The sequence below is a fragment of the Penicillium argentinense genome, assembly GCF_028826775.1.
Source record: "Penicillium argentinense strain IBT 30761 chromosome Unknown utg000002l_segment0_segment0, whole genome shotgun sequence".
Taxonomy (NCBI): domain Eukaryota; kingdom Fungi; phylum Ascomycota; class Eurotiomycetes; order Eurotiales; family Aspergillaceae; genus Penicillium; species Penicillium argentinense.
Window position 1 is genome coordinate 308,019 of NW_026622661.1, and position 26,476 is coordinate 334,494.

The 26,476-nt window shown below is 51.0% G+C and overlaps 8 protein-coding genes across 8 annotated transcripts; 6 read left to right on the forward strand and 2 right to left on the reverse strand.

Moving 5' to 3' along the window:
* N7532_001009 (putative MFS monosaccharide transporter) lies at positions 1 to 1,738 on the forward strand (the record flags this gene model as incomplete). The annotated part of the gene is made up of 4 exons (XM_056613503.1): positions 1 to 77; positions 131 to 650; positions 689 to 799; positions 1,601 to 1,738. The coding sequence occupies 4 exons, from the start codon at positions 1 to 3 to the stop codon at positions 1,736 to 1,738; spliced, it is 846 nt and encodes a 281-aa protein (XP_056478544.1).
* An 839-nt stretch (positions 1,739 to 2,577) lies between these two features.
* On the forward strand, positions 2,578 to 3,564 carry N7532_001010 (Rab family GTPase; the record flags this gene model as incomplete). The annotated part of the gene is made up of 2 exons (XM_056613504.1): positions 2,578 to 2,623; positions 2,681 to 3,564. The coding sequence occupies 2 exons, from the start codon at positions 2,578 to 2,580 to the stop codon at positions 3,562 to 3,564; spliced, it is 930 nt and encodes a 309-aa protein (XP_056478545.1).
* Positions 3,565 to 4,873: 1,309 nt separating this feature from the next.
* N7532_001011 (uncharacterized protein) lies at positions 4,874 to 6,863 on the forward strand (the record flags this gene model as incomplete). The annotated part of the gene is made up of 3 exons (XM_056613505.1): positions 4,874 to 4,919; positions 5,047 to 6,585; positions 6,859 to 6,863. 3 exons carry the CDS (start codon positions 4,874 to 4,876, stop codon positions 6,861 to 6,863), a joined length of 1,590 nt encoding a protein of 529 aa, XP_056478546.1.
* An 822-nt stretch (positions 6,864 to 7,685) lies between these two features.
* Positions 7,686 to 8,736, forward strand: N7532_001012 (DUF3431 domain-containing protein; the record flags this gene model as incomplete). The annotated part of the gene is made up of 4 exons (XM_056613506.1): positions 7,686 to 7,993; positions 8,055 to 8,177; positions 8,249 to 8,623; positions 8,676 to 8,736. The coding sequence occupies 4 exons, from the start codon at positions 7,686 to 7,688 to the stop codon at positions 8,734 to 8,736; spliced, it is 867 nt and encodes a 288-aa protein (XP_056478547.1).
* An 809-nt stretch (positions 8,737 to 9,545) lies between these two features.
* Positions 9,546 to 10,709, forward strand: N7532_001013 (alpha-ketoglutarate-dependent dioxygenase AlkB family protein; the record flags this gene model as incomplete). The annotated part of the gene is made up of 1 exon (XM_056613507.1): positions 9,546 to 10,709. One exon carries the CDS (start codon positions 9,546 to 9,548, stop codon positions 10,707 to 10,709), a length of 1,164 nt encoding a protein of 387 aa, XP_056478548.1.
* Positions 10,710 to 14,572: 3,863 nt separating this feature from the next.
* N7532_001014 (uncharacterized protein) lies at positions 14,573 to 15,258 on the forward strand (the record flags this gene model as incomplete). Its single annotated transcript, XM_056613508.1, has 2 exons — positions 14,573 to 14,875; positions 14,950 to 15,258. The coding sequence occupies 2 exons, from the start codon at positions 14,573 to 14,575 to the stop codon at positions 15,256 to 15,258; spliced, it is 612 nt and encodes a 203-aa protein (XP_056478549.1).
* A 1,201-nt stretch (positions 15,259 to 16,459) lies between these two features.
* Positions 16,460 to 18,005, reverse strand: N7532_001015 (purple acid phosphatase family protein; the record flags this gene model as incomplete). Its single annotated transcript, XM_056613509.1, has 2 exons — positions 16,460 to 17,817; positions 17,870 to 18,005. The coding sequence occupies 2 exons, from the start codon at positions 18,003 to 18,005 to the stop codon at positions 16,460 to 16,462; spliced, it is 1,494 nt and encodes a 497-aa protein (XP_056478550.1).
* Positions 18,006 to 18,640: 635 nt separating this feature from the next.
* On the reverse strand, positions 18,641 to 19,734 carry N7532_001016 (zinc-binding alcohol dehydrogenase family protein; the record flags this gene model as incomplete). Its single annotated transcript, XM_056613510.1, has 2 exons — positions 18,641 to 19,341; positions 19,395 to 19,734. 2 exons carry the CDS (start codon positions 19,732 to 19,734, stop codon positions 18,641 to 18,643), a joined length of 1,041 nt encoding a protein of 346 aa, XP_056478551.1.
* Between the last annotated feature and the right edge of the window lie 6,742 nt (positions 19,735 to 26,476).

Here is a 26,476-nt window from a genome sequence, read left to right on the forward strand (position 1 = left end):
ATGGCGCCCTCCTATGCTGGTATGTCCGGCAGGCCGCTGTCGCTGACAGTGTCGACCATCGCCACGATGGGTTTCCTGTATGTACCCCTTCTGCACTACATTGCTACTTTATACTGACTCTGCTGTGCAGCCTCTTCGGCTACGACCAAGGTGTCATGTCCGGCATCATCTCCGCCGACGCCTTCACCGACGTCTTCACAGCCGCCAAAGGCGACAACACCATGCAAGCCCTAATCACCGCCGTCTACGAACTAGGCTGTCTATTCGGCGCCATGTTCGCCCTATTCACGGGTGACATGATGGGCCGTCGCCTTATGGTCATGGCTGGCGCCAGCGTCATGATCGTCGGTGTGATTATCCAGGTCACTTCGTTCGTGGGCCATATTCCACTCCTGCAATTCTTTTTCGGCCGAATCATTACCGGCATTGGCAACGGCATGAACACCTCAACCATTCCCACCTATCAGGCCGAGTGCTCGCGCACCAGCAACCGTGGTCTGCTGATCTGTATCGAGGGTGGTGTCATTGCCATCGGTACGATGATCGCCTACTGGATTGATTTCGGTGCCTCGTATGGTCCTCCCGACCTCGCCTGGCGATTCCCCATTGCTTTCCAAATCGTCTTCGGTGTTATTATCATCGTCGGCATGGTCTACCTTCCTGACTCCCCCGTTTCCTCATCTCCAAGGGCAAGGTCCACGAGGGCGAGTATGTGCTCGCTGCGCTGGCCGGCAGGGAGATTGATGACCGCGAGACCCAGGTCCAAAAGCAGCTGGTCATCGAGTCTATCGAGGCGTACGTTCCCCCTCCAACCCCTCATCCCAAAATAAAAAGAGCAATCGCTGACTGTTTCACAGTGCTGGTGTCGCCGAAGGTGCTGGATACTCCGACCTGCTCACCGGCGGCAAGACCCAACATTTCCGCCGCATGTTGATCGGTTCCTCCTCGCAAATCGCCCAGCAGCTGTCCGGCTGCAACGCCGTCATCTATTACCTGCCCGTGCTTCTCAAGCAATCCCTGGGCCAATCTGAATTCATGTCGATGCTAATCGGCGGTGTCAACATGATCGTCTATGCCATCTTCGCCACCTTCTCCTGGTTCTTCATCGAAAAGATCGGACGCCGCAAGCTGTTCATCGGCGGCATGACCGGCCAAATGGTGGCCATGATCATCGTCTTCGCCTGTCTTATTCCCGGCGGCACCGGACCCGCCAAGGGCGCCGTCTTCGGACTCTTCTTGTACATGGCCTTCTTCGGCGCCTCAATCCTCCCCCCTTCCCTGGCTATACCCCGCCGAGCTCTCACCCATCCGGACCCGCGCAAAGGCGAATGCCGTCTCAACCTGCTCGAACTGGCTATTCAACTTCACTGTTGTGATGATCACGCCGGTAATGGTGCAGAACATCCACTGGGGAACGTACCTCTTCTTCGCAGCCATGAACGCCATCTTCATCCCGCCGATGATCTTCTTCTACCCCGAGACAGCTGGCCGCAGTCTAGAAGAAATCGATCTCATCTTCGCCAAGGGCTACTGCGAGAACATGTCGTATGTGCGTGCGGCTAAGGAGCTGCCCAAGCTTTCGGATGACGAGATTGAGCAGAAGGCGCTCGAGTATGGATTCGGTGGGGGTGATGGTGGTGCGGATCCGGAGAAGGGTCAGCCTCCTTCTTCGACTTCTTCGCAGCAGCAGGAGAATGCGAAGCAGCAGGGGGGGAACAGTGGGTTTGCGCAGCAGTAATCTCTGTCCTGCAGTGTTGTGGTTGAATTGAGGGGGAGTGAGTGCGGCGCTGCGCGCTGTCATGCCAACAGTTGGTCCCAGAATGGCCGGTCCTGTCTTATATACCCATTGTCGATTTAAAAGTGCTATGTTTTATGATTTCATGCCAGATGAGGCATGTGAATTGGCTATAGCCGTTGTAATCTAGACTACCCTAGACAATTCTCTTTTATTTACAGTGTGCTCCGAACTTGTAGATGTCTGGGAGAAATTGTTCAGATGAAAATACAAAGGTAGTATTTGTTTATTCATTTTTACTTTTTATTTTTATCTATTTATTTATTCATTTATTTATTTTTGAATTCTGTCATCCCTCTGTGTTCTCTGCTGAAGTGTATTTATGTTCTGTTTACTTTGTCCCCTGTATCGATTACTCCCGCAGGGCAACCCTTGGTTCTGCGGCGGCTAAACTAGAGTAGCCTCGGTCCCTGCATACAAGTATATTGTGAAACACCACCATTCTGCAGATTGTTTACTTGACCTATCACTTTACCTTCTACTTTACCTAGGTACATTAAAGTGCGTAGCATCGTCGAACTGCTCTAGGCTACCCTCGCACATTGCTTGGTGCCGAGGCGTAGGCAGATGACGCGAACGCGATCGGCTGATCCCGCAGCAACCTGTTTTCCCTCTTCTCCTTTCACCTTCACACCTCTCACCCGCCACATCCCATCCGCACTCACCCAGCAAATTCGCATCAGATTTCAGTGCAATTTGAAAATCTCTCTTGTCTCCCTGATCTCGGAATCTCACCGGGGGCACGGTATGCGCCTCGTACTCCCCCGCACGACTCGGGCGCGATGAGGGGCGCTATCGATGCCAAGCTCGTCATCCTGGGGGCGCAGGGTGAGTTCTCTTTCATTTCCCAGACACAGGAACATGAATAACTAACTGATATCGCAGGAGTCGGCAAGACGTCGCTCGTTCGGCGCTACCTCAAAAATACCTTCAACCCATCGACCACCCACCCCACCGTCGGCGCCGACTTCGACACCAAGCAACTGCGCGACGCCTCCTCCGACACAACCATCCGCCTCCAAATCTGGGACACAGCGGGACAAGAACGCTTCCGGAGCATCTCGCGACTCTACTACCGCGGCGCCGACGCCTGTTTGTTGGTGTACGACATCACCAACGAAGCCAGCTTCGAAGAACTAACCGGCTGGCTCCGCGAACTTCGCGAAGAACTTGGCGACCCGAGCCAAAACCCAGTCGTCATCCAAGTCGTGGGCACAAAGACTGACATCGTGGCCGAAGATCCAAGCCGTCGGGAGGTCCCCTTTGAGCGGACAATCGCCTACGTCTCAGACTTCCTGTACCCCTCTCCGCCCCAGACGGCCGATGCCCCGCGCGCGTCAGCCCTGAGTTTTGCGTCCGGCTTCTTCAGCTCGACTTCTGTCGCTGTAGCCAACGGGGCCTCGGTGTCTGGTAGTCGAAGCACGCTTCTCACGCCATCGTGTGCAATCCAGAGTCCTGACAGCAAGCGCAGCTCGACGTTCTGGGGCCAGGATATTGGTTGGGATAGTTGTCATGAGATCTCGGCTAAGGATGGCGAGGGTATTGAGGAGGTGTTCCAGGTGATTGCGCGGAAGCTCGTGGAGCAGCATCATCGCCGTGCGGAGAATGCGATGCACATGGATAATCCTGATCCTCAGACTGTGAGACCTGGCTCGGCGGGGGCTAAGAGACGGAGTTGGCTTGGGCTTGCGTCGCCTAGTGTGGTGACTGTTACCGAAGAAGAGGAGGTGGGAGCAGGAGCACGCGGGCGGCAGAGCCGCTGCTGTTAGAGGTGATAACTGATGGCCCGATGATCATAGGTACGTTCGCCCTGTGATTTGGTTTGGAAATTTTTTTTTTTTTTTTTTTTTTTTTTGCGCCTTTTTCTGTTTACGCCAACATTCGGGCGGCGTCTGGTTTGTTTTAGGGCGGAGATCTCGTTTGATAATGTTTTACGTGTTTTTGATTCTTCATCCATTCTGCATGTTGTGTGATTTCCAGCTCATCCTGATCTATTTGCGCCTGCAACTGCTTAGAGCTCAGTATGTTGCCACCCTCTAATTACAGGGCAGCGGAAGCATGATTAATCCATTTCTTGTTGATCTCGTCGATTTCGCATATGTACTTTTGCTGGTATCACGTGGTTCCTCGGTGATGGCACTTGTGTTCCAGGCATGCTCATACGAGTCGTTCCAGCAGGTAAATGGGTGCTTGCTGGTCTACATACCCACAAGCCATTAGAATTCTGAAATTATGTCTATTTCTGAGTCATACTGATCCTGAAACGGCTCCTGTAGGCCCAACCCGAATCTTCTCTGTTATATGTACCCGGGTGCGATCGACAGGTGGCGACAACCCCTTCTTTACAGTACTCTTAAAGTAAATAATATACCCTAGCATACGCACCAAGTAAGTAATTAAAGTCCCTACCTCGGTAGATCGTAAACAGTGCCGGCAATGAATGACATCAGGGCGGATCCGGTGGGTCGCTGTCACTCTCATTCCGGGGTGTCGATCGACTACTCCATAGGATAGTATTCATACTCAACATAGTACAAATACACTACATATCGACACAGTTGAGTGTAAGGGCAGATCTAGGCTACAAATAATTCACCCGGGTAAATCGCACCTCGCTTAGCCTCACCTCCGTAATCAAATCTACGCGGGCTAATCTCCCCCTCCCATTCGGCTCAGCCTCATGCAGCACCTGCAAGCCCGGGTTAGCGCAGCAGCAGCCCAATCACTCTCAGCAGAGGTCTGAGTAACCCAATCATGGTCCCTGTCACTTCTCCTCCAAGCTGGCCACTGGCTAGTAGCTTGCTTGCTGGCACAGGCTAGCCAGCAACATTTGCGAGAAGTCTGTGCTGACGACGAGCTTGCCCAGCCCGGATGGCTACTTCCCAAGATTCCCTGCTTTTCTGGGCATTCTTCTTTCATCTTCACATTTGTTCAAGATCATCTAGCCCATCGCCTAGCACTGGCAGTTCGTCACATCCCATCTCGTCCCATCCACCACCGTGCCGCTAAGCGCCAGCTAAGACACTCTCGTATTCGACCTGACTTCCATATCTCACGTCCTCTCCACTCCGAATCGGCATGTCTGGGGTGGAGGTCGTCGCTGTTGTCGCGTGCGTAGCAGCCGGTACGTTCATTGCCCTCCACACCATAGAGTACCAGTGACAGCCCAGCCGCACCGCAACCACTCGCATTCCATCCCAATACCTCATACACAGAGCGAGCTAAGAGAGATCCACTAACCACAACGACAGTAATATCTGCCTACCACGACGGCAGCCAAGTATTCAGCGAAATCCGACGCAAATGGCGCGAACGACGCAACTCCCATCCACAGGCTTCCTCAGCAGTCGCCACAGACCTCGAATACTCGCTCCAACGCAGCAGAGAAGACATCCTAACACAGTGGAATGGACACGTCAGCCGACTAGGCCACCGCTTCGAAATGGGCGACGACATCGCCCAGGCCACGATGAAAGACATCCTCATCGGGCTGCAGATCGCACTACTGACGCACCTCCGCGAGAATGGCGTGCACCTGGACATTTTTGCCCTGCTCAACGTGTCGGACCTCAGTCGGGCTCGCACGATATCTGCTCTGCATGAGCTTTACCAGCGGATGGCACAGGCGGCGCCTATACCGTGGCATATGACTTCGCCCGTGCCGCCGGGACTGCCGGTTGTTGAGCCGGGCTCGGGGTTGGCGAGGTATATTCTTGATATTGAGCGGTTGTCGTCTGCGTCGTCACATTCCTATCGATATGGGTCTGGGTCTGCTGGGTATATGGAGCAGCAATGGCGTGGAGGTAATATCTCGACGGCACGACCTTCGCCGCCGGGGAGGGTTTTCAGTGGGAGTATATCCAACTCGCCGCCGGATATGTATCGGGCTCCGATTGAGGGACCATCACCAGGCCAAGGACAGGGCCCGCGAGAACGCAGATCATCAGCATTCAGCTCGTTCAGCTCGACATTCAATACCTGGCTGCGCGAGAGACGTCGCTCATCCGTCGAATCGTCCGGAGGCATCGAGCGAGACGACCGATCCGACATCGCAGCCATCGCCGGCCTACCTTCACCTCCACCAACAGCTCACAATGAAGCTACGGCCACAGCCACAGCCCCGCGCCCAATCCCGCGTCCAACACGCGCAGAACTCGAAGCACCCGCCGAAAATGACGAATTAAACCTCAACCCCTGGATCTCCGTAATGGACGAGCGAACGCGCGAAGAACTCGAAATAGAAGAAGAGGTAGACCGGCAGGTAAAGACACCTCCTCCAATCTGCGCCGACACATCTGTCTCAACCCTCGCCCCAAGACATCCGAGTCTCAACCTCTCGGGGCCCCCTCCCTCAACGCACAGCGACATCTCCAACGAAAGCAGCAGCTCCTCCCGTTCCAATGATATCCGGCTCATCCCCCACAACCCAGGCATCTCACTGTGGCCACCAAGCCGAGACAATGACTACGCAGGCTTCTGCAAAGGCGCCTGGAAACTCAATTCCGGCTTCGAGGGGTTCAAAGTACACAACGTTCCGATCGGGTACTACTCGCTCGTCCCGAAATGGAAATGCACAAACTGTTTCTTCGACATGCCCATCTCCCCTCCTTCCACTTCTTCGAGTCACAAACCCACTTTCGACGAGAAAGTCTACACACACCCCCCTCTCGCATCCGCTACCGCTGGAGTTTCCTGGCAAAGAGCCACATCGGAACTCGGACACGGCCTGCGCCGGGAGATAGTCGGATCGGGACGTTTGGGTGCATGTTCTGCTGTTTTGAGAGTGATCGGTCGGTGCTTGCGTTTGGGAGTTTGGATGTTTTTTTGGCGCATATTGGGGCTTCACATCGCGGGTTTGCGGGAACTCTGCTGGGAAACACAAGGTGTATTGTTGGACGGGTGGCTGAGGTGGAGGAGGAGTTTGATATTAATATTCTGCCTGCTTGCCCGGGGTTATGAGGGATTGGCGTTGATTTTCGGTGCTACTATATTGTCGGAGTATGGCGTTGGGGTTTGTGGGACAATCTGCGGTTGGACTGGGCTAAAACTTCAATCTATGGTAGGGTAATTTAGGTTATTTTGTGATACCCTGCAAGCCTGGTAGTAAATTAATGACTCCTACATATTGGTCTACAAGTAAACTAATCAGGAATCTCGTACTTGAGATTGCCGATCGCCCCACGACGTGCCCGAGCACAAATCCAGATCTGCCTTACTCAGTTAGTGGTTAACCTGAGGCAGGAAATTAGGGCATCGGAGAATTATGATCTCTCTCTCTCCCCCCTCTCTCTCTCTCTCTCTCTCGCGATCTCGATGATTAAACTATTCCCCCTTCCCTGCAGGGACGCGTGGCTGCATTTCCTTGCGTCTCCATCCTAATCTACTGTATGTACTAAGTACCGGTACTTCTTCTCCCATACTAAATCTGCAGTAGAGAAAGTACCCCCCGACGCCCCACTGCTGGCTGATCGGCCAATGTGCGGCCATCTGTAATCACGCCAACGCGCCAAGCCGAAATCTCCCCGTTTCACCCCTGAATCTTCACTCTTACTCCAAAGGTGGAGGGGGAGGCGGACTGCTGAAACGGGGACGGACGGACCTCTTACTAGCAAAGAGGGTCGCACCGTCTCACATGTCGCTCATTCCAATACGTACTGAATATTAAGACCCTGCTTTATCTGCCAGTATCAATTGAACCCTGATCGTCCCACCTCCGAGTCTGTGCAGGGTGGATTCGACTTTCTCCAGGCTCCACCCCGATTCGAGTCTGGCCGGGATTTTTGGGTTGACCAGTTTGGCTGTCGCGGCAGAATCTACCTCCCCCTTCTATCTTCATTCCTCCTCCCCTCACCATCTCCCGACCCCCCTTGTCCGCAGATAGTGGCATGCCATGAGGCTCGCATATCGTGTCGGTGCGGCCGTCGCACTCCTGCTCTTCTCGCTCGTCTTGCTTAACCGCCAATTCCACGCCACCACCAACGTCCCCAAGTCCTTCTGGCACTTCGACACCACCTCTTTCCGCACAGCCCTGCGCCCGCAGACACAGGGCGCTACCCGTCGCAAATGGGGCATTGGCACCAACAACAAGAATGGCGTCGTCTACCAGAAGACGGCCATCGAGGTCCCGAATGAGGGGATTATTGTGATGGGCAAGATGGCCCACGAGGATACGGCCTGGGTGTCTGCCGAGTTGGCGGAGTGAGTCGCCTATTAAACAACAGGAAAAAAAAAAAAAAATATCGCTAATCCTCTCTGTTAGATGGCGCAATTTTATCTACACCGTCGACGACATCAACGCCCCAGTCCACACTCGCTCCAACAAAGGCCGCGAAGCCCAACCTTACCTCCAATTCATCGTCGACCACTACGACGACCTCCCCCGGTAATCGTCTTCCTACACCCACACCGCGACGGCTGGCCCATAGCCTGGCACACCGACACAATGGACTACAGCAACGTGGACTCGATCCGGGCCTTGCAACGCGACTGGGTGCTTCAGCAAGGCTACGTGAGTCTGCGCTGTCAGCTTTCCCCCGGCTGTCCGGCGGAAATGCAACCCTTCCGCAAGCCCGCCAAGCCTGGCAACAACGGCGAGAAGCACTACGCCGAAGCCTGGAAGGAACTCTTCGGCAACACGAATGTTCCCACGCAAATCGGCGCGCCGTGCTGCTCGCAGTTTGCTGTGTCCGCGGAACAGGTGCTGCAGCGTCCCAAGAGCGATTACAAGCGGATGCTGGATTGGGTGTTGAATAATGACTTGCCCGATGAGGTTACTTCGAACATTATGGAGTATTCGTGGCATATTATTTTTGGCAAGGATCCGATTTTGTATGCTCCCCTTCCGTCTTTCTTGGTGAACTTTTACTAACGGTTTTATTAGCTGCCCCGATACCTACCAATGCTACGCCGACGTCTACGGCGAAGAAGTCATCGTGCAGTGATGAGAACTCGAGCACCCTCTCCCGCCCTCTTGACAACATCTTCTTCATTCCTGTATTTTTCCTATACTTTCTTGCGGGAGACGCATTGCTTTGTACATGGCGTTCAGGGTGCGCATATTAGGTGTAAATGATTCATGGATTAATTGAATTCCCGAGCCAATCTGCCTCCAGTGTAAAGCCTACCTTGTAGAGAGAGAAGCGATAATCCCTGGAGAGTGTGAGTACCAGGTAAGCCTTTGAGAACAGAAAAAGGAAAGAGGCATGCCAATGCGCCTCGCCAAGCCCGGTACCCACGAGCGTCGCTATAATCTCGGCGTGTCTCAAGCCACGGCGCCCCTAGCCCAAATATATCTCCATGTCTTACTGTCATTAGAGCTGTGGATAATATGTGGTGGTTGACAAAGGCCCACTGGAATCGATAGTTTGGATATCATATTTATGGTAGAGTGAATAGTAGTAACGGTGTGGCTGTCCAAGTCTGTTCTATTTGTACCTGCTCAAGCTAATATCTGTCCGTAGCTGCCAGCTGCGAAGGGCATCCACCTACGCGATTTGATCCCTACTGAACACGACTCAGCTGATTAGACTGTCCTACATTGACATTTAATTCAAAATACCAGGAATAAAATCCTACTATCCTAAAATGCAAACAAATACCCATTTTGAACCCCACAATCCCCAGAAAACAAACAGATGTTTGCAACATTTTCACACTCCACCGATCGCCGATCCCGATCCGGCGCGAACATCGGCATGACATCATGCATCAATCAATCTTAACCAACCTCATCTCCACAACACTCCAAAAAATGTCCAAACGAACCCTCGACGCCTTCTTCAGCACAGCCAGCAAACGTACAAAGCCAGCATCCTCACAGAATGACCCTCCAACAGCACCCAGCAAGCATGAAACCTACCCCTTCCCAATCGCGTCCCTCCCAGCAAATCTTCAACTCGCGCTCAACGAAACACCTGCAGGGAAAGCACGCGTCATGAACGACCGGCCCGATCTAGACTGCCTCTACTTCCAGCCGTATATTCCGCGGGGGACGGCGAATGAGCTATTCCGCTTTCTACGTGCTGAAATTCCTTTTTATCGCGTTGTGTATTTTGCGAAACGGGGTGGGGTTGATGTGCAGATTAACACGCCGCGGTATACGACGGTTTTTGGGGTTGATGAGAGTGCTTTTTTTGCTGAGGCTCCGTCCGTCGATTCTGAGAATGGCGAGGGGTATGCTGCTGCAACCCCAACCGCGAAGACAGCAAAACCTGGTGAAGAGAAGAGCACAAATTCTCAACCCAAGCACTCAGAAAAAACATCATACAAGTCCCAAAACACCCACGATTCAGAAAAGGAGTACAAAACCAACAACCTGCGTCTCTATAACAAAAAAGACAATACCCCCATCCAACCCGGAAAATACGGGCACTCCCCCCGCCCAATCCCCGCCTGCCTGCACACCCTCAAAAAATCAATCGAAATCGCTACAAAAACCACTTACAACTTTGTGCTCGTAAACTACTACACAAACGGGAACGACAGCATCGCCTTCCACTCCGACGACGAGCGGTTCCTCGGCCACGAGCCGAGCATCGCGTCGCTGTCGCTGGGGGCTGAGAGGGAGTTTCTTCTTAAGCATAAACCTCAGCCTGCGCCCTGGAATCCAGCTACAGTGGAGAAGACGAAGCAATCTCCAACTGACATGATTAAATTACTTCTTGGATCTGGCGATATGATCCTCATGCGCGGATCGACACAGTCGAACTGGTTGCATTCTATTCCGAAGCGGAAAGGGAAGGTTCCTGTTGGTGGGAGGATTAATATTACGTTTCGACGGGCTGTCGTCCCGGCTGGGACGGATAATTATTATCATTATAATGTTGGGAGTGGAGGTGTGTGGAGGTGGGATGCTGTTAAGGGGGAGATGGTTGAGATTGCGTCTAGGAAGGATGAAGATAAGGGAAAAGGGTAGGGCTTTGGGCGTTTTGTGTGGAGCTTTGAGAGGTACTGGGCTTTTACAGACAGTATCATTGTATAATATAGAATACAGGCTGCGTGGTCCAGCTGTTTCTGGCTATAGCCATGACGACGAAAATGACGAAGGATGTCTAGGATATCAATGGAGACGAAGACAGGAGTGGCATCGCCGTCAATAAGAACATAGACCACAAAAAGCTGCCAATGAGAAGAAGACATAAAAGCAAGACCCAGACCATGCAAAGTATTCCTCCAACACGCAACGCAAGAGCAATTAACTATTGCCCCGAGTGAAAGGCAAGAAGCCAATTGAAAACGCAGCCCAGAATAGAGTACCGGACAGTAACTGACTTCTGACATGGACAGTATAAATAGTTGTGGCCTTGCGTACCTACTGCAGTACCTTACTCAACAAACTGTGAAGAAATTTCGTGGCCGACTACATTAATGATTGCAGTCGACGCAGGTGATAGGAGTGCTGGGAACACCAGGTAAGAGGGAGGACGGTGGTATGCTGGCTCTTTCCTGCTTAGGAGAGCGACTGGGATTGAGGATGAAGGTGGGAAGAGGAAATTCAAGAGCGGGATCCTCATTGTATGGTATTCTTGCTTGATTGTGTCTTGCTTTTTACAGGCCATACAACTTCTGATCGCGTCCAACGTCCAGGAATCTGAAGGGAACGCCTACTTGGTGTCCGTAGATGGTGATCTGTACGATGGGAACGCAACCCCGGCATCCTCGAGCGACCTTCAGGAACATCAGTACCAAATAAATGACAGTGAATTGAGAATTACAGAGATCACATGCTACAAGGTGATGGCGGCGAACGAAAGGCGGTAAAAAGATGGGTGCCTGGTAAGCGAGGCGGACGAGGGTATAAATATCATCGACCACCCACTCCAAACTCTCCCTCCTCTCTTCACCCTCCCCTCCAGCCGGAATCCTGTCCACGGGAGGGTCATGACAACTCCATGGCCGGCTGGTATTCCGTGTGCAACAAGAAGGCAGCCTGTTAAGCCACATCAGGATACCATCTCTCCGTGCACGGAACTTTGCTACCGCCAGGACCGCAGAAAGTTGGCGGATCACATCAAGATGGTCAGTACATTCCCAACCCCCACTCTTCTCAATAATGCTTGCTGACGTTCTTACAGAATGCTGTCGTGACTCAAGGTACGTTCCCCTCTCAAATCTCTGCAGCACTTACTGACATCGACAGACCCTAGCAGACGCCCTCGCTCGCTCGCTCGTCACGCACACTAACTGCGAGACTGTTATGTCCCCTTGGTGCCCCCGACAGACTATCACTCCCTCAGCGGACAGCCCACCTGGGTAAGTGGTTAAACTGACCAACCACCCGGACAAATTCCAGTGGTTAAACTGTCCAACCACCGTGACAAGTGGGAATAAACTGTCCAACAACCTGGACAAGTGGTGAAACTGTCTGTCCGTTCATTAGGGATTGGGTTTTGGGTGGGCACTTTGCGAGGTCCCGGGAGTCGCGTCCCCCCGCTGGTTGAAGCTCCGCTCCCAGCGTGGAACCATCGGTAGTTTAAAGCTTTCATAGCGTTACCATGACTATCGATTGGTTGACCGTATAAGCTTGCGTTTTATTTGTCTTGTAGATTGTAGAAATTCGACTTGTACGATGTTGTAAATCTGTAGGTGACGGCTGTAGAAAGCTCGACTATTCGGGTATAGGCTGCTTCCCTCTTCCACCGTCTCCGTCATCACAACCCCGACTGTTTCATTTCTTACAAGCTCACATCTTCAAGCTTACTCGCAGTTTAACAGCAACAACCTCATCTCGTCGAGTATCTGTCAGGCGGTTTGAATCGACTGACCTCACCACACTGATCAACCACCCAACTCTGGAACAGCCCCTTCCCCCACCAACGCAAAATAGTCACCAGGATACCATCACAGCCAGTATAGATGCCTGTCTGGAATGCGGTGCCTGCTGTCTCTCAAACATACAGAAATACTTAACACCCAAAGCTCCGTGGATGCCTTCTCGATAACGATCATTCCTCGTCAAGTACCCGAGTCAACGGCCCTTTTAAAAACGCTGCTCAGCCGCCATCCGCTTATCTCTCCTGTGCTGACAAGTCATTTTGACCTTGACAAATTCACCTACGGACTGGAACAGCATCGAAACCGATATCACTGTTGTGACCTCCCACGCTTCCCGAATCCAACTCCAACGCACATCAACTTTGTCGCGTCCACCGAGCTCACCCACACGGTTTCATAAGCCGAGTCAAGCGCTATTAAGTTATATTGTCCTATTGAAGAAGCATACGCATCATAACTACTTATTCCTCCAGGTACGTCCATCCCGGCCGACCCACGGTACGACGAGCTTCTCCCGCTGGGTCCTGACACTGCGAACCAAACAATCCCACACGCCGGGAGCAACAACAACAGTTACCACAGTATGCATTGCCAGCACAACAAAAGCAAAGGTAAAAAGAGGGAAAGGTAGGAGTTGTTCTAACCATTCCTGAACAAGGAGGCTCGCTCTTCAAATGATGGACAGCGAGCGCCGTTCTTTATGCATGCAGAGAAAACATCGCTGAACTTAATGCTAATCAAACCAGATAAGTCAAACATCGAATATGCTGTCGATAAACTGGAACTCCACTGATGTCCTATGATACTACCGGCCTCGAAGGGGATCAAGCAACTCCCGAACGCTCCCTCGAAAGGTTTGTATCCCCTTCCCAACTGGCGGCAATGCCTTGATCACGCCAGCCGTTCCTCCAATATGCCGGCCCGACTATGCACCACCCTCCCCTTTTATCCTTGTCTGGCCAGTGATGACTTTGCAATATGTTATAAGAGCTCTCATCGAACGATGCATCATAGATGCAAATGACCTACATCCTTGCGTCTGAGGCCCTCTTTTCCATACCCTACCACCATCGCACTGCACCTCGAATGTTATTTCTGCATGGCCTCCTGATAAAGCTAAATAAGTAAACTCGATAGGTTAGTAACGATTTCCAACTGGTGACGATGCCTCGATCAAACCGGCCATTCCTCTCGCAAACGGAGCGAACGCGGTTACATGTCATCCTTCCTTCGACAACGGCTTCGCCTTTGATTGCCCAGGGATAACTGATGATTCGACATTGTATGATGTATCATAAACCCATGCTACTAAGAATACGATTTGAGAATCACCTCTGAGTTCCTCTTCACAATTCCTGTCATCTCTACGTCTCGATCCTTGGTTCCTTATTTCTGCACCACGAGAGAGGCGATGGCTGAGGTCAGCATCGAAGTTCATGGGAGTGAGAGCTGACCACTTCAAAAGTTGAACCAGGTGAGAAATCCAGAGTGCATTTATGCAGGGTGTCTACCTATTGAAGACGGTGTACGAAGTATAATGAAAGGTTCACAGTATAAACCAATTCCTACAACAGTATCACCATTTGATGGACTGATGGCCCACATTCAGCTAGACATGGAATCCAATAGTCTGCTCTCTACACCCCATATACCATTCTCGATATTCAGTCATGGCAGGACCTTTCAGGAGGCTACCTATAGTTTAGACTGCGGTGTTCAAGCTGGAGCAAGGAAGCAACGTTGGCAAAGAACGCGGCGATGTAGGTTTTGAAGAGAAGAGTAAGTGAATAGAGATCATTGAAAAAGAAACAAAAAATATAGAGTAAGCGGTCATCGTTTGCGTTAGGTTATCACTGTTCGTTGCGTGAGGTTGGTGGCTGTGAATGCTGGGTGTTGCAATTCATATTGACACTCTCCGCCGTGTGAACTTCTTCCCTTCTTCGCCATCCCGGAGCCCAGAAACTCACCACTCAAATTTATCCGGCCTTCGCCGAGACCATAGATATGGCCTCCCAAGCCGATTCCAATGCTTCTGGAACCCCTGATCTCAACGTCGCACCCGGGGTGTCCGTGTCGCCTACCGAATCCGTGGCCATCGGTGCCCATATCGATGGTGCCGACTCCCATCACCACCACCATGGGGATGATAGCCCGAATCCTCTTATCAACTTCCCCGAGGGAGGTAGCCCCCGGTCCAATACTGCCAGTGCCAATGAAGTGAGCCTTGACCTCAATACAGTGTCCAGCGACCCCGAGGAGGTCGCGGAGCAGTGGGCTCAGCTCCGACGAGACATCGAGAAGCAAGTGGTCAGTTATCAACCCTGCCCTCCTCCCCCCACACAAGCAGCCCCGCTGAGAATACCTTGATAACGGTTTTCTAGGATATCCTCAGGTTCCGTCTCGATGAGGTTCTCCAGTCATTCCAGCCCACGCTCGAAGCGGGTCTGGAGATCGGTCCCGATCATTTCGGGATGCAGCTTTCCCGTGCCGTCGTGCGTGACGAGGTCGAGCCCGTTTTGGCCCTTGTCGACGAAGCGCGCCTTCTTGACATCTCGCATGAGATTCCCCCTGCCCTCGAAGAATACCTGGAGTCGATAAGTCCTGCAATCTGGAGTTTGATCGACTTTGCTGGACAAGAAGGGCCTACATACCACGACTTGCTTACAGCTTTCGAGCCGGCAAACCCCTGAGAGGTCAGTCTAGATTGCCGTTGTCTCCGTGTATTCATGGAATTCTTCTGCTTGTCCCTTTTGTCACTTTCCTTTGCTGTATCCCTCGCTCTCGCATCAAAGGGGAAACTCATAGCAAAATACAAACTGCCAGGCCTGCTGCTTTTTTCAGTAAATTGGATTATTCCCATGATTTTATTTCTTCCTTACATAGTAAGGTAGTTAATGTAATATGCTAGTACCCAATATGTCCCGTCGTCAGCCTAGGTGCTCATCCTCTCCTCATCTGCAACCTTTTCCCCATGCGCATACAATCGCGACCCCCTCTTCATGACAGGCACGTTTCTGGAATTGAGGAACTACAGAATTGACAAGCATTCCAGCGTAATGTGCCTACAAAAATAATCCTTCGAGAAGGACTGCCTCTGTAGTCACAACGAACATGGGACCAACGCCAAGCGGGTGAACCTTTGACTATTCCAAAGAATTGCGCTGTATCATCTTACTCACCACTATTGTAGCTGCTGAGAAAGAACGGCGTCGTTCGTTGTGAAGGGTCAGTAACGTACGTGAGAACGTACGTGAGATGCCCGGGTCGATCGCAGGACGTGAGGCGAATTCTCACCCGTTCTCACCCCTGTCACCCAGGTCCAAAAACTTCTCACCCATTTCACCCTCACTCACCCTAAGGTGAGATCCACCGCTGGTTTAACAATCGAGGCTCCTGGGAAATTGACCGCGCATAATATGTGGCTTAAGTACGGCTGAGCGGACGGGAAGCCCTGTTCTCCACACCCTATGGTCGTATGTACCAGACTTCAGATGGAAGGGGCATATATCCCCAAAAATTCGACACCCAAGTGCACAAGGGTATTAACGGCCAGAGCTCCCTTTTCCTTTTTTCGTCGATGTTGATGCCCTATTTTCAATTGATGATCGATCCAACACCGAAAGACGAAAATTTACCAGAGATACAAATAACCCTTTTAAGTCCATAACACTTGTTGAGGCTAAGTGTTCAGCCACGTACGAGATTGGGAAACTTCTTCTGCCTTATACACTGAGGACTACACGGAATTAAAGCAGAAATTACCACCGCACCCGCGAGACATGGTAAGAGTGTGAGGATGTTCACATTACGTGATTCCAGTTCCGACCGGAGCAGGTGCTTCACACAGATACTAGGAAACAACGGAACATCCATTCAATTCGCAAGACACGCCTACTGCACAATAAACTGAGTCCCGTGTTCTTTGTACAAAGTGCTCGAATCCAGAATATCACCAGTCGACGACCGAATAAAGTCCACCTTCAAGTTCTTCTCATCAACAAAGGTGATGGACGCGTAGCTGTAATCATCCGCATACGCAAACTCAGTGTAGTCAGGCTTCGAGCCCACACTGCTCAAGCCCTCAATATTACCAGCACCGCCGGCGATGATATACATTGGAGCCTTGGGGTTCTCCATGCCGTTGACATCTGCGGTCCCATTCACCACTGGTGCAAAGCGCTGCGAGTTGTGCACATGGCCGAATACACCGAGGTCAACACCGTACTTGTAGAAGATATTCTCGAACGCAGCTTGGCATGAATCGCATCCATTGCCAGTGCCAGTGGTGTACCAGGGACGGTGACCGGCGACGATAACCCAGGGTGTAACACTGCGATCGACGCTCGCAAGATCAGCCTTCAGGAACTCGAGCTGTTGTCCGGACTTGCCGAAGGGGCCACTGTTGAGCTTCGCAGATCCGTCTGTTCCGTCTGGGGCATCGGGAAAGTCGGTCTCGGTGTCGATCATGACAATGTGCGCCATACCGTATTCGAAGGAGTACCAGAAGGGCGGGTTGGCGCTGCTGCGCGCCTTGGCTGCGAGTGCCTGGGCCGACTTGTTTGATGATGACGAGGCGAACGGGGTAGGCATGGTCTTTTCATAGCGGTGCATGAAGTCAGTGAAATTCTTCTGTCCCTCAGGGCAAAGTTCGAGAAGGTATGGGATCTCAGAGCAGTCTGCTTCGTGGTTGCCAGGGCTGGCCATGTACAGCTTTCGTCCGGCAATAGGCGCCAGCTGTTCGTAGAATTGTTCCAGTATGGCCTGGTAGGCCTCCTTGCCCTGCAGGATGTTGGAGAACTTGAGATACCAGTCATCGGAGTAGCCGAAATCGCCGGGGTGAATGACAATCTCGTAGTCATTGACGGTTTGTGCCAGACGGCCGATAGTGCTGTGGTTCAGCTCGGGCTCGACGACCGGAATGGTATCTTTCTTTTTGCTGTCGACTGTGAAGCCATCTCTGCCGTACACGCCAAGATCGATGACCACGTCCATGCTGAAGGAGGTCTTATCGCCGGGCGTGCGGGGACTCATGAAGTGACCCATCGTGGAGTTGCCGGACACAATCTTGTAATAGTAGGTCGTGGCAGGGGTGAGGCCGTTCAAGACAACCGCATTGGACCAGGTGCGAGAAGTGTCGTATGTGCTAGAGGCAGAGGAGCAAGAGCGGGAGGACAGGCTGCTTGCAGAGGTGCCATAGACCACACAGCTCTGATTGAGCTTCTCGTAGGTGTTCCATCCGAGGGACACAGCTGTAACCGGGTCAACTCCACGTTGAAGAATCATCGCAGGTGTTCAACTCACCATTAGGACCATACACAGCCAACCGCTGCTGGAAAGGCGTCGTCAAGTCCTCCGGAATAGCTGGATAGTTCACACCAGCCAGCGCGCTGGCTGCCAACAAGGGCAGCGCCTTGTAGACAGAGGTAATGCCAACCATGCTCGAGGAGTAAGCAGGACAACCGAATTTGTCCACAATGCAGTGTCCCTGACAGCATGACGGGCGCGTCGATCGAAGGATTTATATTCTGGAAGGCGTGGGTTCAGCCCGATACGCGTACAACATTGGCGTACCGATCAGAGAAGCCAATCATTCAGAATAGGAAACCCACGCCGTTCGCAAGGTCTACTACATCCATACCGATCGACGCGGCTAGGTGTGAGCGGTGCAGCATAGCGTGTCTGTGCCTGGTTCGAGTCGGAGACAGGTACAATTCGGGAGGGAATCCACCGACGATCGCAAAGACCCCAAGGAACTTTCGAGTTAGCCGGCGTTCGCTAAGCGATAAGCTTCCGGGCGTCGGAGGATCAAGCTCGTCTGGCACGTGGACCACGGCGGGTGTTTGACTGGTTTGCGCGATGTAAATAATGCCCCTAAGAATAAATGAAGGAATAATGGCGCGGCCCTGATTGCCGGAACAATTTTGGTGGGCTCCACGCGCGTTGTATCTACGGGTGGATCGGCCACTTGGTACAGGCTTAGCCTGCAGAAGCTACAGCTAACGGTCGCCTTGTCTAATTGTGTCACATTGACTATACCCAACTTACGGAGTCCGCCGATATTGCATATATGAATTACTGCACACCCGCCGTCTCCGCGATGCGCACAACATATTTCACAGCCGACGCATTGCCCGCCTGCAGGTCCTTCAATGCACTCTCCAGTCCAGCCAAACCACCCGGTCGCACCTCGTGCGGATGACCCGAGAACCAGCCCTGCGCAAGACCACGTCCGATCAGTGCGAAGAATGCGGCACCGAACTCGATATCGCCGATCGTCTTTCCTGCGGCAGCAGGCTTATGCACAGATCCGACATTGGTGGTAACAATTTCAACACCCTCAGGAACATCGCTGAAATCGCGACCCGGAAGAATCACTGTGATCTTCGCTGGTGTTGTCAAGGCAGCGCCGAGATTCTGATAGCTGCCCTTTTCGGAGACAGCGTCATACGCGTGGTGAATGGGGCGTCCACCAGCAGCAGCCTTGATGTTCTTGCGAACAGCTTCATCGCCTTCGCGGTAGTCGATAATCGTGTCGCCCTTTGAGCGGTCGATCAGGGTCTCCACGAACGGGGAACCCCTACCCGCCACAGCGATGACGGGGTGAATGTTCGACAACTGCGCAAACTTGATGGCAAAAGCCCCGACTGCAGATGCACCACCGTACACAACGAGAGGGAGCGACTCTGTCGCCGGATTCCAAGGCAAGGGCAAGTGAAGCTGCTGGTACAGGCCAAGAGCCGAGGTCATCGCCGCCAAGGGGATCGTGGCAGCCTCTGCTGCATGTCAGCCGAGAATCCTTGTCCGACCATCACATTATTGCTCATACCTTCGAAGCTTGTTTTCTCTGTCAGATGGAAGGTCGTATGCTCCCATGCGATCGCATATTCGGCATAGCTGCCGCCCGCAGTCATCATCTCGTGGAAAGCGGCAACCTTGTCGCCCTTCTTGAAGCTCGACACGCCTTCTCCGACTGCTTCCACATACCCAGCGATGTCATCACCCGGGTTCGTGCCGGATGCTTCAGGAATCCAGGTAGGCAGTTTCCAATCCTTCGGGTTGGTGCCGGACACGACCACTTTGATGAGAACCTGCCCGGGCTTCGGGACGGGGGTCTCAACGTGCCGGATAGCGACGGAAATGGACTTGTCAACAACAGCTTCCTTCATTTTTGCTTGTGATTCAATGGATAAGAAGATCTTGAGAATTGATTTGTCTTTTAATACCGCTTCAGTTCACGAAACTGTCCAACATTGATTTGTAATGATTGACAATTTAATTCCCGCTATGACGTAATACAATGATTTTATGCATAACGTAACCCACAAGCGAACCGCCCACACAAGCGAACCGCCCACCCCATCAATTTTGATCTGAGTACTATAACCTCTCTTTTATAACCATCCACCATGCCACCAAATCGATCTAGTTCTGCCCGATTTTCGCAGGATAGGCAGGGCAGAATCTCATTAGCCCTGCATGCCATTCAAAATGGTCAAATTACCTCTATTCGCAAAGCAGCACGCCAATTCGACGTCCCCTGGTCCACTCTACGCGATCGCGTCAACGGTCAACAAAGTCGCTCAGAAACACGCGCCAACAACCATAAATTGACAGAAGACGAGGAGAGATCACTTCTACAATGGGTGCTCTCTATGGATTCACGTGGATCAGCTCCTCGGCCTGCTATGGTGGCAGAAATGGCCAATCTTCTATTAGCCGAACGCTGTACGCAGACTGTTGGCGTCAACTGGGTCTACAACTTTGTTAATCGCCATGATGATCTTAAATCTCGGTTCTCTCGAAAGTACAACTACCAACGAGCAAAATGCGAGGATCCAAAGGTCATACGAGAGTGGTTCGACTTGGTTCAACGCACGATTAATGAGAACGGCATCCAACCTGACGATATATATAACTTTGATGAGACTGGCTTCGCAATGGGTCTTATTGCTACTGCAAAAGTCGTCACCCGTGCTGAATACTACGGTCGGAGATCTCTTAAACAACCTGGAAATCGTGAATGGGTCACATCTATCGAGTGTATTGGTGCGTCGGGCTTCAAATTACCACCTTGTCTTATCTTCAAATCCAAGACACATCACCAGGCTTGGTACGAAGATAAAGGGGTAGGACCGGACTGGAGGATCGAAATCAGTGATAATGGATGGACAACTGATGCTATTGGCCTTCGCTGGCTGAAAGATCTCTTTATTCCGAGTACGGCGAGCCGTACAAAGGGTAAATATCGTCTTCTAGTCCTTGATGGTCATGGTAGCCATTTGACACCTCAATTCGACCGACTTTGCGCTGAACATGATATTATACCAATTTGCATGCCAGCGCATTCATCTCATTTGCTACAACCACTAGATGTCGGGTGTTTTGCGAACCTACAGCGCGCATATGGTGGCTTGGTTGAGCGAAAAGCTCGATGCAATATCAACCATATTGACAAGCTTGATTTCCTTGCCGCCTACCCGCACGCTCGCGAGATCTCATATCACTCGGATATAATTCAGAGCGCATTCGAATCTGCTGGTTTAATACCCTTTGATCCCGATCGGGTTATATCGAAGCTTAATATTCAGCTTCGAACACCAACCCCCCCAGGAAGCCGACCAGGAAGCCGATCAAGTGAGTGGAGCCCTACAACACCACTCAACACAAAACAATTATATCGGCAAGAATCTTCAGTCAAAGCTCTACTCAAATATCGATCCGTGAGCCCTCCAACGCCTACAAAGCATGTGGTAGAGCAGACTCTTAAAGGCTTCCATGTCACGCTTCAAAGGCTAGCGATGTTGGAGAAAGAAATCCGGGATTTGCGCGCTGCCAATGAGGTTCGGAAACAAAAACGCAAGAGGTCTAATAAACGCATCGACCGTACTGAAGGCATGTCAATTCAGGAGGGAAGAGACGTAATATTCAGTTCGAACCAAGCCGTTGAATCTCTGGATCCTGTTCATCCAGAACTAGCTCCGGTCGCAAATGAGACTAATACACCACGACAACGGGCGCCACCAAGATGCAGTGGTTGTGGAGGGATAGGGCATAAGATAAATAGATGTCCGAAGCAGTGATATCAATAATTTAATGGCGTTGTGGTTATTTTATATGCAAATCAAAATTATAGGTTGAGATGGGTGGGCGGTTCGCTTATGTGGGCGGTTCGCTTGTGGGTTACGTTAATGCACAGCGGAGATAACACAAGGTCCAGCAACCCACAGTGATAAACAATTCAAATCAGATTTGGAATGAATTGCAAGACCTTGGTTACTCAATCCGCATCGACACCAGGACAGTCGGCACAAGCCTTGCGTGAAGGCAGAGTCCTGCGTGACAATAGCAACATGGGGCCTACACGTGTGGATGATTTCCTCTAGGGGCCAGGAGATAATGCTAGAAAGAGTTCTGTTGGGAGAGCTGACCTCTTGCCCTCCCTCACAGACAGATTGTTCAGTTTTTACAAGGCTCCAAACGTGTAGGGTAACCGACTAGTTCGACGTTGCTCTGTCGTTGATTTTCTGGCGTTGGTGGGTGTGGGACCCTTTCTCTGAAGGAGAACTGTTGCAGGTGCCTGCTGGTGTGCAAATGCCGAGTATATCACTTGACCGAGGGCCGTATTAAAACCGCGGCCAGGACCCTTTAAACCGTCGCAAGACCGGGCTATGCGGAATCATTTATGCCATCGAGGCAGTCTCTCACGCAGTGGGGGTCACGTAGGTGATATGCAAACTGAGTGTAGGTTCCGACTCTGGGGCATGCGCCGAAATGGCCAGCTGGAAAGCCACATAATATGAGTCAAACGTAGTGCAAAAGAAAGTCGTGGGCAGCCCGTTGCTTGGTGTGATAGGCAGTGAACCCGGATGTGACACCAATCACAACAACAGAAAGAGCTCAAGATACAAGAGATCGCGGCCGTGAGCCCAAGCATCAAGTTTGTTTCAGAAAGAGAGTAAAGCTTGAATGAAACACAGTGCTGAAAACAAGCGACGTGTTCGAGAGGAGTTTCTGGTGGTCTCTTCTCCAAGCCGGAGTCCCTGACCCAGGGTTGATGAAAAGAAAATGATATACCTGCTGTGGCACAGTGACTGTGAGGGCCGTTCCAAAAATTCCGTAACTGTAGAAGACAGTCAGGAAAGCTGCGGGGAGAATTTCCCTACGTAGAATTTCAGTGACACCTAGAAAAGGGAAGACTCACCTGAAGTGAGGGAGAAAGGAGGATGAAGTTGCGGGAAGAAGCCCATATTATACCACGACGGCAGACGCTGCCTGCTAAGCGAGATGGAGAATTCCGTCGTGGAAATATGGGAGTTGCGCTGGGCTTCCCCACGGTGCCGGTTCGAGAGGTTACCTCCCTCTGGTAAGCCTTGTACGGAGCTGCTGGTGAGGTTTCATTTACGAACTAGATGATGGCTTACTTTTCGTGTAAATCAAGCTGTACGGCTATGCAATTTCTCAGCCCGGTGTGGGCGAAGGGATTATGCAGCTGCCGTGCCATGGCCGGGAGGAGGATTATGCGGATTATTTTCACAGTACAGAAAGATACAACATGCTGCTCTGGATTCAGAAGACATAGACGCGTATCAGTATCGCTTATTCGAGGGGGAGACCCTATAGACCCGCAGATGATGACATGATTGCTGTTGAAGCCCCTACTCGACCACTATCTTCTCCAAGCCCGAGTCACTGACTCAAGGATTGATGAAAAGAAATGCATGTAACGGCTGTGGCACAGTGGCCACAAGGGCCGTTCCAAAAATTGCGTCACTGTAAAAACAGTTCCGACAACCCGGAGTCCCCTATAAACACATTAGTGCTTTAAGAAAGAAGGAACTTACCTGAAGAGAGGAGAGAAAGAAGGAAGGAATTGCGGGAGGAAGCCCATATTTATAGCTGCGGTGCTGGGGCCTGAGGCGACGCTAGTCTCAATCGAGCAGGAGCCAGCACATGATGGCACCTGACTTAGAACGAATCATCCAGGACTGCCAACGCGTTCTTCCCTGGTCTTTCTGTGTCCTGTAGCTCAACTTTGCGTTTTTCTACTTTCCGATACCATCAACGGCACTTTTAAATTCGCACACCGAGTGCACGCTTCATCATGTCTGCTTTCGAACCATGTTATGATCTCTCATACCACTTTCGACAGTCAAGTCAGTATCCAGCATTGCAGAGCCTTTGACGTGCTATCATCTAGTTGGTGAACACGCTGATCTTTCTAAGTGCTCTTCACATGGTCCCTTTGCTTCATACATAGTGGTTGAGTCCTGCCCTCCCTTCACACCCCTCAAATACAGCCGACCAAGCACATATAACAAAGTCGAGGCGGATTGGCATACAAAACCAAAAGCACTTTGAAAGTAAAACATTTCTACCGAATTGCTGCTGTTTGAGCCCATTATAAATATTTTCCGGCTAGCCTCGTGTCCCAATATTGGTCAATCGGTATACAGGTCACCTGCGCCTAAAAGAACGCGGCAGAACAGCTTTGTTGACATGTATTACGGATATTGACCTCACATCTCACGAATAAATTCTTTATATGTATATTAATTCCTTCTCGATTGTCTAGATTCCTCTGTCATATCTGCTGCTACCCGTCTCCTTCCCATCGGACAACGCATCCAACCCTGATACTTCTCATCACGATGGATCACCTTTGGCTAACCAAAAGAGATCTTTCCTTTTACACATGTGACTCCGATAAGGAACAATTGTCAGTCTGTCAGGTCTCTATAGCTATCTGCAATGGTTGCGGGGACTTCATGGTCCAGATTAACAGCTGGTTGTGCTTTGTCTTCGCGCAATCGTGGTCTATTCTGCCTGCGAAAGCAGCATCTGACTTATGCTTTTGACTTGCTGTTCACAGAAGAATAGCTCAGTCTGCTTTGGTTACCTCTCACTCCGTGGTGCTGGATGAAACCACATTTTCGTGGTTGCCGGGCTCTTCTATAAGAATTAGCATCTCACTAACATCAGCATCAGGCCATCAGGGCCATCATTACGCCATACTGCTTTTAAGCCATTGCTACAGGCCAATTCCCTTCTAAAATACCTGTACTGATTCCTATGGCTTGACGTAGGATACCTTTCCGTCACCCACGATCGATCAGCAACTGTCTTGCCTGACTCCCGCGGTCCCTACATCGTCCAGCCCATATTGTCGTCGGTCTCCTCTGTCACGGACATACACACATGTTATTTTCATGTTAAAAGCAAATTCATGATCACTAAGACACAATGAGACGGTAAGAAAACATACAGCAACAATGCAGACATTGATTTCTGTCTAAGAAATAATGTAGTTTCCAGTGATTCGGGGTCACTCCTTAGATCATGAAGTCTAGAATACACGATAGGAGAATCAAGCCGTGAGACAGACGCAGATTTTTATGTGTTCAATGAACATCAATCGTCGCCATGCTACAATGAGATTCAGGGGGTCCTGCCTAGAATGCGAACATTGAATCTCGGCCTCATGGTCTACGCTTCTTTGAATACTGGAGGCTCACTCTTGCATAAAGGCATCGTCATCTCAAAGACGAAAACAAGGTTCGTCCGTATCAGATCTCCTTGCAGTTTGATAGGAGCGTGTGGTAGCTGCATAGCGTAGTGACATAGCGATATCCACGGCGAGGTAACGGCATCATAGAAATATGCGCTCTCCATGCCTCTTTTTATTGATCGCTGTCCATTCTTGCGTCGCTCAGGTCTTTATATCTTCTATTTGAAGGCTATAGTGTTGAAACCCTGATTATAAGCTTAGCTTTCGCATCTAAGATCAAGCAAGGACTGCGTCTCTCCCTACTTGTGTGTAAGGTCTCATTTTGGCTGAACCCTTCTCACGTCGCGATAAGATCGATCGGCTGGCCAGGAGCTAAGGCGCACGTTTTACACACGGGAGATCGCAGGTTCGCGCCCTGCGTCGATCGGCAAACCTTTTTGGCCCTGGTCCAGTTAGGTTTTGAGATTCAGGATTATTTTGATTTCTGCTATCCAGCTGCGTCGTTGTTCTCTTCCCTTCGCTCATTGCACTATTCCCTGTTACCTTTCACTCTGTAATTCTTTTCACATATTCTCTGGCTCCTTCCTTTTTTTCTTGACTGTTGGCACTCCGGCTATATGTTTGTACTTTTGTTTTCTTGGTCTATGATTTTATCGCCAAGACCCATTCTTGTTTACATTTCTGAGTTTCAATATGCCAGTCTCCAATCACACAAATTCCATGCGTCCGTGGACAAACACAAGGCGACCACAAGGTCAATCAAGCCTGGGAAAGACTAATCAGGCTCGCTGTACCGCCTCACACCTGCTACCCACACGGCGTCTACCTCTTCTAATAATTTTCGTTATATTACAAGTAGGTAATTCTACCGCCTCGACGCGACTAAATCAATGCCCGTTAACTTTCCCTGTCGATCAATGCCTGCTTTGTCCTCGGCAAGCCTTTGTCCTGACAACTTATTGTACTCTATAGTAATCCGCCAATTTAAGCCTGTTGCAATCTCTCGCGTTGTCGAAATTATTCATAGAAAGATCAAACACCTGTATTTGAACGTTCGAAATCCGTATTTTTGAGCTGACTAGATTTAGGGCTAGAACAAGACGCGAGTTGGTATTCCGTTGCTTCCGCGTTGGTGCATCTCCTACCAACAACATATTTCTGTACTAGTATTTCTCTAATAGGAACATAATAAAGAGAGGGAAAGAAATACATGTACTTCGATGAGCCCAAATATTGTAGAAAAACATCGTCCTTAATTGGTAGTTCGGCCTTGCTGCATTCTTTTGCGGACGAGAGTAGATGACGTCAGGACCGACCCTTCGGCTCCACTCAAGGCAGCAAAGTAGAGCAAAAAAGGCGAAAATAATCGTAGGGTCAGTGATGAAATCGAAAAATTCACGAGG